This window comes from Peromyscus leucopus, chromosome 2 (assembly GCF_004664715.2).
Source record: "Peromyscus leucopus breed LL Stock chromosome 2, UCI_PerLeu_2.1, whole genome shotgun sequence".
Lineage (NCBI taxonomy): Eukaryota > Metazoa > Chordata > Mammalia > Rodentia > Cricetidae > Peromyscus > Peromyscus leucopus.
The window spans coordinates 61,087,118-61,101,950 of NC_051064.1; the positions used below are offsets into that span (position 1 = coordinate 61,087,118).

At 48.9% G+C, this 14,833-nt stretch overlaps 2 protein-coding genes across 2 annotated transcripts in view; one reads left to right on the forward strand and one right to left on the reverse strand.

The window, feature by feature from the left end:
* The first annotated feature begins 1,247 nt into the window (after nt 1-1,247).
* On the forward strand, nt 1,248-4,408 carry Hdhd3 (haloacid dehalogenase like hydrolase domain containing 3). Its single transcript, XM_028858038.2, has 2 exons — nt 1,248-1,379; nt 3,362-4,408. The coding sequence occupies exon 2, from the start codon at nt 3,507-3,509 to the stop codon at nt 4,260-4,262; it is 756 nt and encodes a 251-aa protein (XP_028713871.1). The 5' UTR covers nt 1,248-1,379; nt 3,362-3,506; the 3' UTR covers nt 4,263-4,408.
* A 3,094-nt stretch (nt 4,409-7,502) lies between these two features.
* The window catches only part of Bspry (B-box and SPRY domain containing), a 31,564-nt gene continuing 24,233 nt past the window's right edge, over nt 7,503-14,833 (reverse strand). The window contains exons 7-8 of the mRNA XM_028858029.2: nt 10,207-10,331; nt 7,503-8,819 (exon numbers count right to left, since the gene is read on the reverse strand). Of these exons, the coding sequence (XP_028713862.1) occupies nt 8,293-8,819; nt 10,207-10,331 (652 nt within the window). The 3' untranslated portion in view covers nt 7,503-8,292. The remainder of the gene's footprint in view (nt 8,820-10,206; nt 10,332-14,833) is intronic.

The following is a 14,833-nucleotide window of genomic DNA, read 5'->3' on the forward strand; positions in this document are numbered from 1 at the left end:
CAGTCTGTTTTCTCATTTCAAAAGACTCTTCATAAATCCTCAGAGGTTTCCTATATGGTCTGTCTTGATACCAATCATCCATCACTATGCCATCTCCACATGGAGAGACATATGGACCGGCAGGTGACATTAATTCTCTTGGAAACCCACATAAAGCTAGCCTGGATTCTGTTGGAAGTTACTTTGTCTAGTCCCCAGGATGGCGGAGTTGGGATGAGAAACTAAAGGTTTGAGATGACCCTGAAAAGAGACTCAGTCGGGATTCTGTGAAAAACAGGTGAGCCTCTGATATCCTGGCTACCCTTCCTACCTCCATTTCTGAGAATCAAGCTTGGGTCACAAAATCAGGTGAGCCTCCTGCTCCAAGACTTTGCACTTTGTTTTCTGAGGCCCAGTGAGAGCCAGTTGAGTCCAAAGTCCACAGAGCAGCCAGGAGATAACAGATGTTTTAACAGGGTGTTGGTGGGGGAGGGGAAGTAAAGAGCAGCGGGGCAGCGCTCCTGCCCCCACCCCCACCCCCAGCCAAATCCTTGGCTGCACTTAAGGCCCGTTTCTCGTATTTATTTGATGTTTGCCTGTTCCTTTCATGTTCTTGTAGGCAGGAAACTGCTGTATCCTCAGTGAAGAATGAACAGGTCATGCACGGAGCGCGCAGGTGCTTGCTTAGCATGTGGCGAATCAACGAGATTGTGGGTGCAGCTTTGCTTGTTTGCGTTGAACATTTTTTAAACAGATAAACATGTATTTCAGTTATGAAAACACTACTCTTCCTTCCCCTTAAGATGGGTGTTTAAAGGTGCCTAGGATAAATACACACGGTGGTAGCGTGCCTATAATCCCAGCACTTGAGGGGCGGAGGCAGGAATTTCTTTCTAGAACGGATTGGGGTCTCTCAGAACAGAGGGACTGCGCCCTGCTGGAGTCCTCACTGCACTAGGGGAGATAGGCTGAGCCCCCAATTCCCCCATCCCCAAATTAGTCTAGGTAGTTCCCCGGGTGTCCCCAACCCAGGGATGTAGGAAGCGGGGGTGGGGGGTAGGTGGGGGGTGCGAGTAGAGATGAGAAGCGGAAAGAATCACCGCAGTTGAGAGAGAGATAGGGGAGTGGGGAGGAGCGTGGGGAGAGGGGCTGAGATAGTGACCTTGAGAAGCGGGAGGGCGTGGGCCAGGGAGCAGGGAGGCTACGGGGTAACGGTAGGGACAGAGAGGCCGGGGACCAGCAGAGGGGGCGGAGCCCGGCACGAGGGAGGAGCTTGGTGACGCTTAGAGCCGGGCGGGGCGAGAAGAAGTCATGCCAGGGCTGAGGGTCTCGAGCTCCTGCGCGTCTACGTGGAGCCGGTGGAGCAGCCGCTGCCTCTCTGGTCGCTTTCCCCGAGCCAGGTGGGTGCGGGGCCCCGGGTGTGCGGGACCCCGGGTGTGCGGGGCGCCGTGCAGCCGAGCCGGGGACGCTGGAGCCCGGGTCACGCTGCTTTCAGGGTGGTCAGGCCTGCAGCAGAGGCCACCAACCCGGCTATACCTTTTGTCCTGGGGCTTAGCTGAGCCAGAGATGTCCCGAGGTCTTTGGGATACAGTCCGGTTCCTGCCTGGGCCTCGGCCTACCCACTTGAGCAGTAAGAGCCCCTTTAAAGTTGTCTCCCTATTTCAAGCAGACTTAAATCCTCCTCTTTGTCACGTTTCTCCAGGCGCCCCCCTCTCCGCCCCCCTCGCTTCTGTCTGCACCTGTTTGGCTGCATTCTGAATGAATCCAGCCCCCTCAGATTCAAAGAGGCAGCTTTGTCTGCACCCAGGTCTGTCTGGGGAAGAAACCTGCAATCGGTCTCTGACTCCAGGCAGAGAACTGCCTTCTGGGCACTGGATCTGTCACCCTCCTGGGTTGGCCTCCCTGGTAGTTATTATTACTAACTCCAGGAAGGATGGAGAAGCTGCAGCTTAAAAGGCAGATAGGGACAGACTGTCTTCTGTCCCACACTGTACAGGCTCAGCATAATCCAATTATTGAAAGAATTGAAATAGAGGAAGCAAAGTCCAGTGGAAGGGAGCCTGGCCAGAGTCTGGGCATGTGGGTTCTAATCCAGGCTGTATTTGCAGGCTCACTGTGACCTTAGGCAAGTAACTGCCCCTCACTGGCTCCATCAGCCCCTCACCAGCCATGTTGTTGGTCAGTCTCCAGGGACCTTCCTCTCTTTTGACATTACTAGTAGATTTTTTTTTTTTTTGGATGAAGTTAAGCTGGAGATTTTATTAATGATAGTTTAATATAGGCTTAAGCATGAGGGTTCGGAGAAAGTCAGGCATACTCAAGTGTGGGTATGGGTCTCTCAAAGAAGGGGCACATTTACTAATAATGTTAACAGGGCCATGGGCTGAGAGATGGCTCAGAGATTAAGAGCACTGCTGCTCTTCCAGAGGACCTGGGTTCAATTCCCAGCACCCACACGGCAGCTCACAACTGTCCGTAACTCCTGTTCTAGGGGATCTGACACCTTCTTCTGGCTCCACAGGCACCAGACATGACTGAGGTGCGATTACATGAAGGCAAAATACAACGTACAGATAATAGCAGTCATAACTGCTCCCTGACTTTGACCTACAAGACTGTGTACCTGAGCTCAGCTCCACCCAGAGCCCAAGACTTTGCCCAGCCTCAAGGCAGTTTTGAGACACACACACACACACACACACACACACACACACACACATCCCCCATGTTCTTTTCTCAGGTCTCCCCCAGAACTTCACCTGCTAAGGAAATTCCCTGAGTTCAAAGACTAACTTGGGTTCTGGACTTACAGCCTCAGGCCACATATTGACTTCATTATGCTTGTTTTGTAGTTGTCTACAAAGAAACCCTTATTATTTAATTCCTAGAAATGCCACAGGGGCTGGAAACCTGTCTTCTTCCCCAACATCCAGATCATAAGATGCCCAGAAATCTGGTGTGAAACAAACGCATTAAAATAATTTCATTTAGTCCAAAAATCTTTGTTGGGTTTTATTTTTTGAGACAGGTTCAGCCCAGGCTGGTCTCAGGCTTGCTATATAGCTAGAGGTGACTTTGAACTTCTGATTGTCCTGCCTCCTCCTCCTCCCAGTCGCTGGGATTACAAGTGTGTGCCACTATGCCTCGCTTATTCAGTACTGGGGACCAAACCCAGGCTTTATGTATGCTAGGCAAGCACTCTACCAACTGAGCCACAACTTCAGCTCTAGCCCCAAGACCTTGTGAGGTTTCTTTTCCACGTGAGATTCCCAGGTATTCAGAGAGTAACTCCTCAGGTCATGAACTTGGTACATCAGAATGTGGACCCAGTCTCTGACATCAGGGCCCCAGAGTCCGTCTCACCTGCTGATGTTCATTCCAGGAGCTTGTGCTGAAAGACATTTCCAAAGTGCCTTGTGTCAGCCTCCAACTCTGACCTACACAGCCTGGAAAGGAGTCACTGTTAGCCTGTGGAGGGGTGACCTGAACCAGTTCAGTGTCTGGGACCTACGGTGAACTTGATCTCCATGGCACACCGGCTGCAGATACGTCTACTGACATGGGATATGAAGGATACCCTGATCAAGCTCCGCCGTCCTGTTGGGGAGGAATATGCCAGCAAAGCCCGGGCCCATGGGCTGGTGGTGGAAGCCGCAGCCCTGGAACAAGCCTTCCGGCAGGCATACAAGGCTCAGAACCATAGCTTTCCCAACTATGGCCAGAGCAGTGGCCTTACTTCCCGTCAATGGTGGATGGACGTGGTCCTACACACCTTCCGCCTAGCAGGGGTCCCAGATGCCCAGGCCATTACTCCCATTGCTGATCACCTATATGAAGACTTCAGCAGCCCCTCCACCTGGCAGGTATTGGAGGGGGCTGAGACTACCCTGAAGGGGTGCCGTAAGCGTGGTCTGAGGCTGGCCGCGATCTCCAATTTTGACCGGCGACTAGAGGATATCCTAGTAGGCCTTGGCCTGCGAGACCATTTTGAGTTTGTTTTGACCTCTGAGGCTGTGGGCTGTTCTAAACCAGACTCCCGCATTTTCCGTGAGGCCTTGCAGCTCGCTTGTATAGAACCTGCGGTAGCAGCTCATGTTGGGGATAGCTACCGCTGTGATTACCAGGGGGCTCGGGCTGTGGGCATGCACAGCTTCCTGGTGGAAGGCCCAGAGCCTTTGGACTCCTCAGTCAGAAATTCTATACCTAAAGAACATATTCTGCCCTCCCTGTCCCATCTCCTGCCTGCCCTTGATCTTCTGGAGGCCTCAAGCCCTGTGCCGTGAGTCTGATGATGGAAGTAGTTGGGACCAAATAAACATTGGAAGCAGGGAGTCCCCTCTTTCTCCCTCTCCTGCAGAGGGAGATGCCTTGGCCTTCCCTCTGCAGCCTCCATAAACTCTCCTGGTCATGGAACAAGGGCTTGGCAGTAGTCTTTGAGCTCACTCATTATGCAAACCTGTGTCCCTTTTTATTAGTGTGTGTGTGTGTGTGTGCGTGCGTGCGTGTGTGTGTGCACGCGCGTGCGTGTGTGTGTGTGTGTGCGCACGTGTGTGTGCGTGCGTGCGTGCGTGCGTGTGTGTGTGTGTGTGTGTGTGTGTATAATATGTACTACAGTGTGTAGTCAGAAGTTTTCCCGTATCCCACTCATCCTGCAGTAGTTCAGAAAAGTGAACACACAGAGGTTTATATTATTTACAAACTGTATGGCCTAATGGCTCAGGCTTCTCGCTGGCTAGCTCTTATAACTTAAATTGACCCCTTTCTATTCATCTATGTTTTGCCATGTGTTCTGTGGCGTACCGGTCTGCTGGCGTGTTGTTCTTGGCAGGCGGCAGGCTGGCTTCTCTTCTCTGCCCCTCCTTTCTCCTTTCCCTATCTCTCTTGGATCTTACCTCCTGCCCTGCCTCAGGCCAATGCAGCTTTATTTACTAGCCAATGGGAGAAACACATTTACAGTGTACAGAAAGACATCCCACAGCAACTCTGTGTGTGTGTAGGTCAGAGGATAACTTTATAGACTGGTCCATCTTTACATGGGTTCTGGGGATCGAACTGAGATCACAGAGTGTGTACAGCAAGTGCTGTTATGCACTTAGCTGTCTCGCCAGTTCCCTCTGTCCCTTTTCTATCATAACCCCCGCTCCATATCCATGGAGGGTCGATTCACAACCAGGTACTTTTTGAGGTAGGTTTTCACTCTAGCCCAGGTTGACGTGAACTTACTCTAGTCCACACTGGCCTGGGACTCATGCTGACCTTCCTCCATCAGCCTTCTGAATCCTGGGATTACAGGTGTGAGCCACTTTCAAGAGCTAGGGATGTGGATCAGTGGCAGAGCACCTGTCTAACTTGTGAGGCCCTGGGTTCAAACTGTAGGCATGTTCTCTGTCTGTCTAGCTTTCTCCTTTACATCAGGGGCTTGCGATCTGAAACCCTACTGTGCAAAAACACAAAATCAAAAATGCCCAAAGAAGTTGAAGTAGAAATCCCCTCCCCACCTTGGAACCTCAGGGTTAGATGAATTTGAGAGTCAGGGTGCTGGATTATGCAGTAGGGACCTTGAGAGGACACTATGACTAGTTCTAAGAAGGAACACTGCTGACTTGTGCCTGTCCTGCATCAGATACCCTGCTAAATCCCCCCCCCCTTTTTTTTTTTTTAAAGAAACAGGGTTACTCTGTGTAGTTTGGAGCCTGTCTTGGAACTCTCTCTGTAGACCAGGCTAGCCTTGAACTCACAGCGATCCACCTGCCCCTGTCTCCCAGAGTGCTGGGATTAAAGGTGTGGGTCATGACACCTGGATGTTTTTGGTTTTTTCAATTTCCCTTCCTGTCTTACCTATATAGCTGATGTCTATTAGACACATCTGCGCCTTGTTCACTGCTGGGCACAGGGGATACCATGGGCTAGAGGCACAGACATGCACAAGTGTATATGCTCTGATACACACACAGCAGTGACTCTGGAGGCGACTCTCACCTGGGGATAAAGTCTGGGTAGTATCTGGACAATCAGAGGGAGGAAGGAGCATGTCTGCCACAAGCCCCATAAACTGTAAGCTGGACACTGCTACAGCATCTGAGTTGGTGGTCAGGGCACCATGGCATGGGGTCTTGGGTACTAGTGGAAGAAGATGGCTTTGACCTAGATGTTTAAAAGAGCCCATGTCCAGGCAATGGCAATGAAGATCTCTTCAGACTGACCAAACCTTTCTGGATCTGTCTGCCTTGAAACTGATGACTCAGTAGTAATACATAAGAGTCAGGCAGTGAACACAGGTCATGAGCTGTGGTCCCAGCTACAAGGGTCTCAGAAATCATCTTCAACAAAACTTAGTTGACAGTAGAAGACCTGTGGATTTGATCTGATCGGGGGTTTTGAATAAGCCAGCAGGCAAACCTAACAAGGTATGCCACATAGGGGCATGGTAGCACATGTCTGTCACCCTGGAATTCTAGAGGTGGAAGCTATATAATGAATTCAAGGCCAGCCTAGGCTATTTAAAAGAATTTAAAAAAAATAAAATAAAATAAACCAACCCACAAATGAGCCAGTCAGTGATGGCATACATCCTTTAATCTCAGCACTCGGGAGGCAGAGGTAGGTAGATCTCCGAGTTCGAGGCCAGCCTGGTCTATAGAGCAAGTTCTAGGACAACCAGGGCTACACAAAGCAACCCTGTCTCAAAAACAAAAAAACCTCACGATGACTCATGTTTGACCTGGGACTCCATAGAGACGAAGGAAGGAACCAACTCCAGAAAGTTGTCCTCTGATGACTTCCAAGTGTACACCAAGGCGTGGGAGTATCCTCTCATGTTATGCACACACAATAAATTAAAAATCCAAGAGGACTAGGGAGAGAGCTCAGTTGGTAAAGTGCTTGCTCATTTCAAGCATGAAAAACCCAAAACCCCCATAAACTTGCCAGATATGGTGATGTGCGCTTGGAATTCCAGCAGTTCCTTGAGGCTCACTGGCCAGTCTACCCTAGTCGATGAGCTCCAGGCCACTGGGAGGCCATCTCCAAAGGGGGGATGGCACTTGTGAAGGTGACAGCGAAGGCTATCCTCTGCTTCACATGCATGCACTTACATACATGCATACCCACCCATATGAACACACACTGTTCTCCACAGATCTCGCTCCCGGTCACCCTGGGGCCACATTCCTGCATGGCAATAAGGGACTGAAGCAGAACAGTGATTATTTGCCAGCTGGACTTTGTGACCACCCTGACTGGTTTCAGACTGTTCTGTTCGCAGTGCTGGGGATTGAACTCAGGGCTTTTAGCATGCTAGACAAGTGCTCTGCCACCAAGCTTGTCCCCAGTCCTGGCAAGAACACCATTGTTCTCAGAGGAACTCCTTATGGAGGAAATGGCAAAGAGACTTGCCCTTGGTTCAACATCTAAAGTAACATCTCCAGGCTCCTCCTGCTGGGTGGAGCCACGACTCACTCATTTCTAAGCATGTACCCAAGGCTGCCATGCAGCATGAAGCCAGTTACCAGCAGAGACATCGCTGAGTCTTTAGAAACCTTTAATAACACATTCATTCGTTAAGGATAGCCCTCCTTTCCCCTCAGCTCCTCTGGCTTGAAGCTCTCCACCCAAGTCTCCACCCTAAGGAAAAGAGTCACGATGTGGGGTGCACAGTGAGGGGGATCACCCTTATCACAGGCAGGTCCACGCTAGAGCTCAGCCTCAGGACCTGGGACACATACCCACAACTGTGCTGCAAGCACATTTCCTGGAGAGAGGATACTGGTGCCATGGTAGAATGTGGGAAGAGGGCATGACACTTCCAGGCCAGTTTTCTGGCCAAGAGCAGCCTGGCAGGTTGTCCTCTGTGTGCTAGAAAATATTCTCTCCACGTGCTGCGTCATGAAAAAGACCAAAGAGGCTAGGGAAGCTTTATCACAGGCTTCTCTGCAGAAAGGCATCCAGGGACTTCTCCCAAAACTGCCGCATGAAGAGTCACCTGCCTGCTCGGCCATATGCTCCCTCACTGTACCTCGCTGGACACTAGCCATGCCCCAGGCACCAGGCTGGATGCCAGAGACACAGATTAATGAGACCCTCAGAAGGGCACGAGCATGATGGATTTGGGAGACCAAGGCCAAGAGAGAAGCAGGTTCCTCACAGATGACCAACATCGAAAGGTTATGTCCAAGTGTGAAGCAGATCCCGTCTCTCCCAAAGTGGCCCATGGGAAGACTGGACACATCACTGGGGGAAAGGACACTAGCAGGAAGCATGGCCTGACCTGCAAGGGTTGTGGGGGCATGGATCTGGCCTCACCGTGGCCAATGGTCAGTGAACGATGGAGATGACCTGGTCCGCCACGGCAAAGACTGGGAACAGCGGCCGAGGGAAGGACGCGCGGTGGATGTGAAGCACCGTCCCTGAGGCAGGCTCATAGAAGACCAGCTCTCCTGCTTGGAGGTCCAGCAGCACGCCCAGCTGGGCCGGGCACCGAAGCAGGGCCAGAGGCTCATGCTGTCCATTGTGCGAGAAACGGAACTCTTGATCGTAGCGGGAGAAGACCCAGGAGAAGGCATTGTGGCCCAGGCGGCAGTCACTACCAGAACCCTTTCGGGGCAGCTGGGCTGAGGCCACGCCTACTTTATAAGCACAACTGTGCTGAACGTTCACTATCCAGGCATGGAGCCCAGTCTGGAAGGTGGTAGCAGCCAGGGCATTGGGCCAGTGGTCAAAGCGCTCTGGGTCATCTGAGCAGGCCTTGGACTTCTTGGCACTGAAGGTCAGAGTCCTTCTATCTTCGGACAAATGCAATAAGGGGCTGACAGTCCTTTCATTGATATGCACCTCCTCCATGCCTGCCAGAAAGAATTCTCAGGGTCATCCAGGGCCCTAACCCTACTCCATCCCTAATCTGGTCCTACCATGTAGTCAAAGGCTTTCTTACCACCCACTGAGATCTCAGACAAGCCGTTTAGTCTCCCTAAGCCTCAGTTTCTTCATCTTTAAAGTGGGAACCAAATAGGACCTGTAACAGGGCAGTCACGGGGACTAAATGAAACAGTATGCGTTAAGCGCTTCGTCTATAATGTGTGCTGAGTGACTGTAGCCAGGAGAACAGTAGTTATTGGTCTAAAATCTTCAGGTGCAGATTCTGATAGAAAGGAAAAGTGAGTTGCCCAAGTTCCACGTCAAGCTGGTGGAGGGTCAAATGAAGACCCAGTATTTTAGTATTCTCCTATCATACTGCTTTTGAGCTGATCCTCTCTGTGGCTTCCAGAGCTGATAGCCTGAGGGCAGAGCCCAGAAACTAAGAAACATGACATAAGCAGTTCTTGGAAGTAACTAAATCAGGCACCATCTGATACCAGAATCTAAACTGTACACGCTATTACATGTAATAGTAATTATATATGTGTGTGTGTGTGTGTGTGTGTGTGTGTGTGTGTGTGTGTGTATAATCTGCAGGGGAGAGTCAAACTGAGAAAGCTTTAGTCTGTCACCACTGGGCATATGAGCCTCCATCCGACCCGAGGAATCCCGGGAGACAGTCACCTCTGACGCCCCAATATGCAGCACAGGACCAGGTCCACGTTCAACACCAGTCAGTGTTCTGTTGTTCTCTCCGTCTTGAGACAGGGTCTCAGATAGGGAGATAGGTAGCATGACTGGTCTTGAACTCAGAATCTTCCCGCCTCAGCCACCCAAGTGCTGGGCTTATGGGTGTGCATCACCACACTCAGACGTTTGTTAAACGACTGGGTGAGGCAAGTCCTGGCAACTTCACTGTGGCCCCAGATGCTTTCCAGGTGGGTATCAATCAATTTTTAAAAAGCAATCTGAGGTTTCCAATAAATGATAAAGGGCTGACCCAGAAAGATAAAATGTAAGGAGGACAGGACTTAAAGGAACATAATTGATCCTATACCTAGCCACAGAGAAATGGGAAGGACCTGGAAATGGGGAGGATCTGGTCAACTGCTCAGCCCCACCCACAGCCTTGGCCCTACTGAGCAGCCTGCTTTTAACATTACTGGCTGTCAAAGCAGCATCCCAGATGCACTATTGTCCAGTGTGACCCAGCAGCAACCGCCCCGCCCACCCAATCTCTCTCTCTCTCTCTTCTCTCTCTCTCTCTCTCTCTCTCTCTCTCTCTTCTCTCTCTCTCTCTCTTCTCTCTCTCTCTCTCGCACGCATGCACGCACACACGCAGGCAGGCAGTGCTGGACTCTTGCAGCTCCTAACCTGAGAGAGACCCGAGAACCGATGTTGCCCAGAGCCGAGTCAGTAATGGGCTCCAAGCACACTTCTCGTTAAAGCTTAATTTGTCCGACTCCTGGGGATCCAAAATGCCTTCTGCTTCCTCGGCCCTTATGCAGGGGGAGAAAAAAAAAAAAAGACAGGTTCAGGAAGGTTCTTGAAATGCACCTGGATCCACATGGCTGAGGGGAGGAAGACAGAAGTAAAATCCTTCCTTTGCAGGGTGACACCATGATTGCATTAGCCAGAAGAGAAAGCAGTTTTTCCTGATTCTCCCAGGGGCCTTCATCCCAGCAAAGCAGACAGACAGTTTATAGGGAAGTATATTCTCAACTGGTATTAAAAGTGGGGGCAGGAGCTGGAGAGAGCTCAGCAATTTAGAGTGCCCAGCTCCAATACAACCACCTGTCACCCCAGTTCCAGGGGATCAGAAAGCCTTGAACACTTGCACCTACGTGTACTCACCAACACATACACAAGCATGCAAACAAAGATAAAAATAAGTAAATCTTAGGGGTGGGGACTGGAGGCTGTGTGCTCTGGGGTGTAAATGACTCATGAGTGCCCCCAGTAAGCTGACAGCAGAGATGGGACAGGATCTGGGCCTTGGGACTGACTGTGTGATAACATTTCTCTATTATACTATCCAGAAAATATCTCACCTCCTCCAAACCCCACTGCAACAGTAGATGTTTCCCTGGTTGGTCCAAAGATCTCAACTACTCCTCAGCATTTCAACACAAACACCCCTACTTGAGGATCACACAGAGCTGGGACATTTAGTCATCAAGACGGAATGCCTGGAATCTGGGGAGGTGACGCAATACTAAAGCACTTGCAGTTGAGGACCGAGGCTGAATCCCCAGAACCCATGGAGAACCTGGTGAAATAGCATGCACCTACAATCCCTGTGCTTCTGTGTGGGATGGGAGGGGGAGAGAGGAAGCTCAGAGGCCAGCTAGCCTGGTGTAACAGCAAAGAGAGCCTGTCTCAAGCAAGATGGAAGGCAAGAACCAGCATCTGAGATTGTTCCCTGACCGCCACACACACAATGGTATTTACACACACAAACATGCACACATATATAGACAAAACACACACACACACACACACACACACACACACAGTAAAAACCCAACTAGGGCTGGAGAGGTGGTTCAGCAGTTATGAGGACTTGTTGCTCTTGTAGAAGACTCGGGTTCCATTCCCAGCACCCACATAACAGCTCACAACTTCTATAACTCCAGCTGCAGGGGATCCAGTGTCCTCTTCTGATAGCTTCAGGCTCCTGCACATGCGTAGTGCACTTCCGTATACACAGGCACACACACATACACAGAAGTAAGAGAGATAAATATTTAAAACAAGAAAAAAAATTTAAAGGAGGGAATGCCTTAGGGTAGGCTGCCATTTATCCAGATGTTTGGCCTGTGTTTAGTGTTTTTATACATGATCATTTAAACTTTGCGGTAATGGGAAGGTGGTAGTTTTCCCATCTGACACCAGAACGGAGCTTTATGGAAGACATTGAGCAGAAAATGGGAGTTGGATTCAAGTCTTGCTTCCATGGAAAAAATAAAACAGACTCAGGGTGGAGAACAGGCATTATTCAATACATTTTTTCCCCTTGACCTGAAATGAAATCTCAAAGGGACAAAACGTGAAGTGGGAACTTATTCAACACTTTGCAGTCCTCTAACCTGGCTTCTCAGAAAGAACTTTCCTACCACCTCAAATTCTGAAGGTGTCTCGAGGCCACTCAGTAGTGCTCCTCTGATCCATGCAAGATCTCTGAGAGACTGTCACTGACGGGCCTGGCCTGGGGAGAATGAGATGAACAGAGCCTTGGAAACGGGAACTACAAATGCTGACCATAGGCCCTGGTAACAAAGGTTCTCTGTGGTCAGAACAGGAGAAAGCCTGTGCTCTCCAAGCATGGCAGCTCTCTGTGGAGAAGGCCCAGCTCACAGGTGGAGACAAGGAGGAACCAGTGTCAGCAACTAAGCTGCCATTCCAGGACAGAGCTGAGACCACCCATGGGCTGAAGTCAACAGAGAGCCTCCCAGTCCAGCGACGGCGTGGTACAGAACACAAAAGTCATGGCCCCGAGGTACAGAGGGACTTGAACACAGCAAAGTCTGGCTGGAATCAGAGCATTCCATCTAGGCAGTGGGAACTTGTTGCCACTCTTAGGCAGGAGCTGAGCCCAGCCACCAGGGATGTGGAAATACCAGAGCCAACAAAGGCATTTCTCATTAGATAAGTGAGATCCCACCTAGACGGGCCTGACCGCAGCTCTTAAGGGAGAATAACCTCAGTGAGAGCACAAAGCACTACACACAGATCTTCAGCTCTACTAGTAGGTTTCCCTATGGAAGAAGTATGGACTCAGCAATTCAACAATGTGTGTGCTGAAGGACTGAGCAAATGAATAAAGCTATTAGCCTTGCTGGGAGCTGGAGTTCTTCTTCTTCTTCTTCTTCTTCTTCTTATTATTATTATTATTATTATTATTATTATTATTGCTGCTGGTGGGTTTTTTTTTTTTTTTTTAAGAGAGGGCCTCTCTGTGTATCCCTGGCTAGCCTGGGCTATGTGGACCAGGCTGGCCTTGAACTCCCAGAGATCTGTCTGCCTCTGTCTCCCCAAGTACTAGAATTAAAGGCATGGGCCACCAGGCCCAGCCTGGGAGCTAGGGTTCTTAATGTAAGATACAAATATGGAATCTTGGGGGCAGGCAAAGGCAAAACACTGTAATGTTAGACTGGAGTTAGAAGTTATGATACAGATTCGTGCATAAAAAGTTACACATATGCCCAAGCTCTGATTAAAGGTCCAGTACAATGACATGTCAGTAGCAGTGAGAACACTTAATGTCTCATCTTGGCTTTGAGATATATCACCCTATTAAAAACGAATATAAGACCCCTGGAGAAACTGCTGGTTCCAGGGCTGAGGTAGGCAAAATCCAAACTGAGCCAGGGAATTCTTTTTAAAGAATTTAAAGAAAAATTTTTAGATTTATTTTATGTATATGAGTGCTTTGCTTACATGTGCACTATGTATGTGTCTGGTGCCCAAGGAGGTCAGAAGAAGACATCAGATTATGGGTTGCGAGTTGCCTTGTGGGTACTGGGAACTAAACCCAGGTCCTCTGCAAGAAGAGTAAGATCTCCTAACCACTGAGCCAGCTCTCCAGCCCTCCTACCCGTGGGGACATCTTTTTGTGCCACAGTAAGAAGTGCTGGAAGAAGATGGGGACCTGTCAAATTACTATTGGTCAATGTGGGGCAATCTGGGTATCAAATCACCACAGTGGCAGTGGCGCTTTACTGTACATCGGATAAAATCAGAATCTGTGACTGGCACTGATCCCAAATAAGAGAGGTAATAAATAAGCAAATAAATGAATAACTCAGGCAGAAATTAACAACGGGTGCAAAACTCTTAGGGTAAAAGTCTGTAAGCTAACAGGAAACATACACAGAACACGCCTCTCATAGTTTGCTCATTAATAATGAAAGAGAAAACATATCCTTAAAATGAAGAACCTGGTTGATGATACCTGAAATACCTACCACTTCAAGTGCTCAAACTTAATAGCCCTGATAACAGCACAGTGACATCACAGCCCATTACTATGATGGGTTGAGAACTTGACATTTACGAGGTGTTCCTCTTCCCCAGGAATGGATAGTCTGAATCTACTCCTGTGGGAATATTATATCTCATGGAGTGATAAGTCTGTAAAAGGGGCCTGAAACTTAAAGACTGAGGGACAGTTGTAGATTGAAGAAAACCAGATGAATCAGGAGAAAACAAAACAAAACTCCCCATCGTTAAGAATGTTTTTGGCACAACTGGCAACCTTTGAATATGGACTATATGGGCCGTGTATTAGAGAATAGTGTTGTATCAATGATGAATTTCTTAAATTTTATGCTGGAGTTATATGGGAAAATATCTTTGATGCCAGATGGTGGCAGTACATGCCATGCCTTTAATTCCAGCACTGAGGCAGAGGCAGGCATATGTCTGTGAGTTCAAAGCTAGCCTGGTTTAGGGAGTGAGTTCCAGGACAGCCAAAAATACAGAGAAACCTGACTTGAAAAAAATAAATAAAAAAAAAAAAAAAGAAAGAAAGAAAGAAAGAAAGAAAGAAAGGAAGAAGGAAGAAAGAAAGAAAGAAAGAGAAAGAAAGAAAGAAAAGAACACTTGTTGCTCTTACAGAGGACCCAGATTCTACATGGTGGTTCACAACCCTCCATAACTCCAGTTGCAGGGGATCTAATGCCCTCTTCTGACCTTCACAGGCACCAGGCACACATGTGGTGCACAGAGAGCAAAACATTCATACATACAAAATAAAACAAATAAATCTTAGAATTTATTTTTATCAGAGACAGTGAGAGAGAATTGAAGTAAATCTATATGTATTGGTGTGAACTTTTTTCCAAAGCAGCTAATGAATAGAACAACAGGTATAAAATGATCCTATCTGTGTTTGTTTAAAAACATATATTGTTAAAAGAAGACAAAAAAGAAACACACACGCGCACACGAACACACACACACACACACACACACACACACACACACCCAGTGCCAAGAA

Bases quoted from the DNA above. Each gene is read 5' to 3' on its own strand.
- Hdhd3 (XM_028858038.2), top strand. From the start codon at position 3,507: ATGGCACACCGGCTGCAGATACGTCTACTGACATGGGATATGAAGGAT.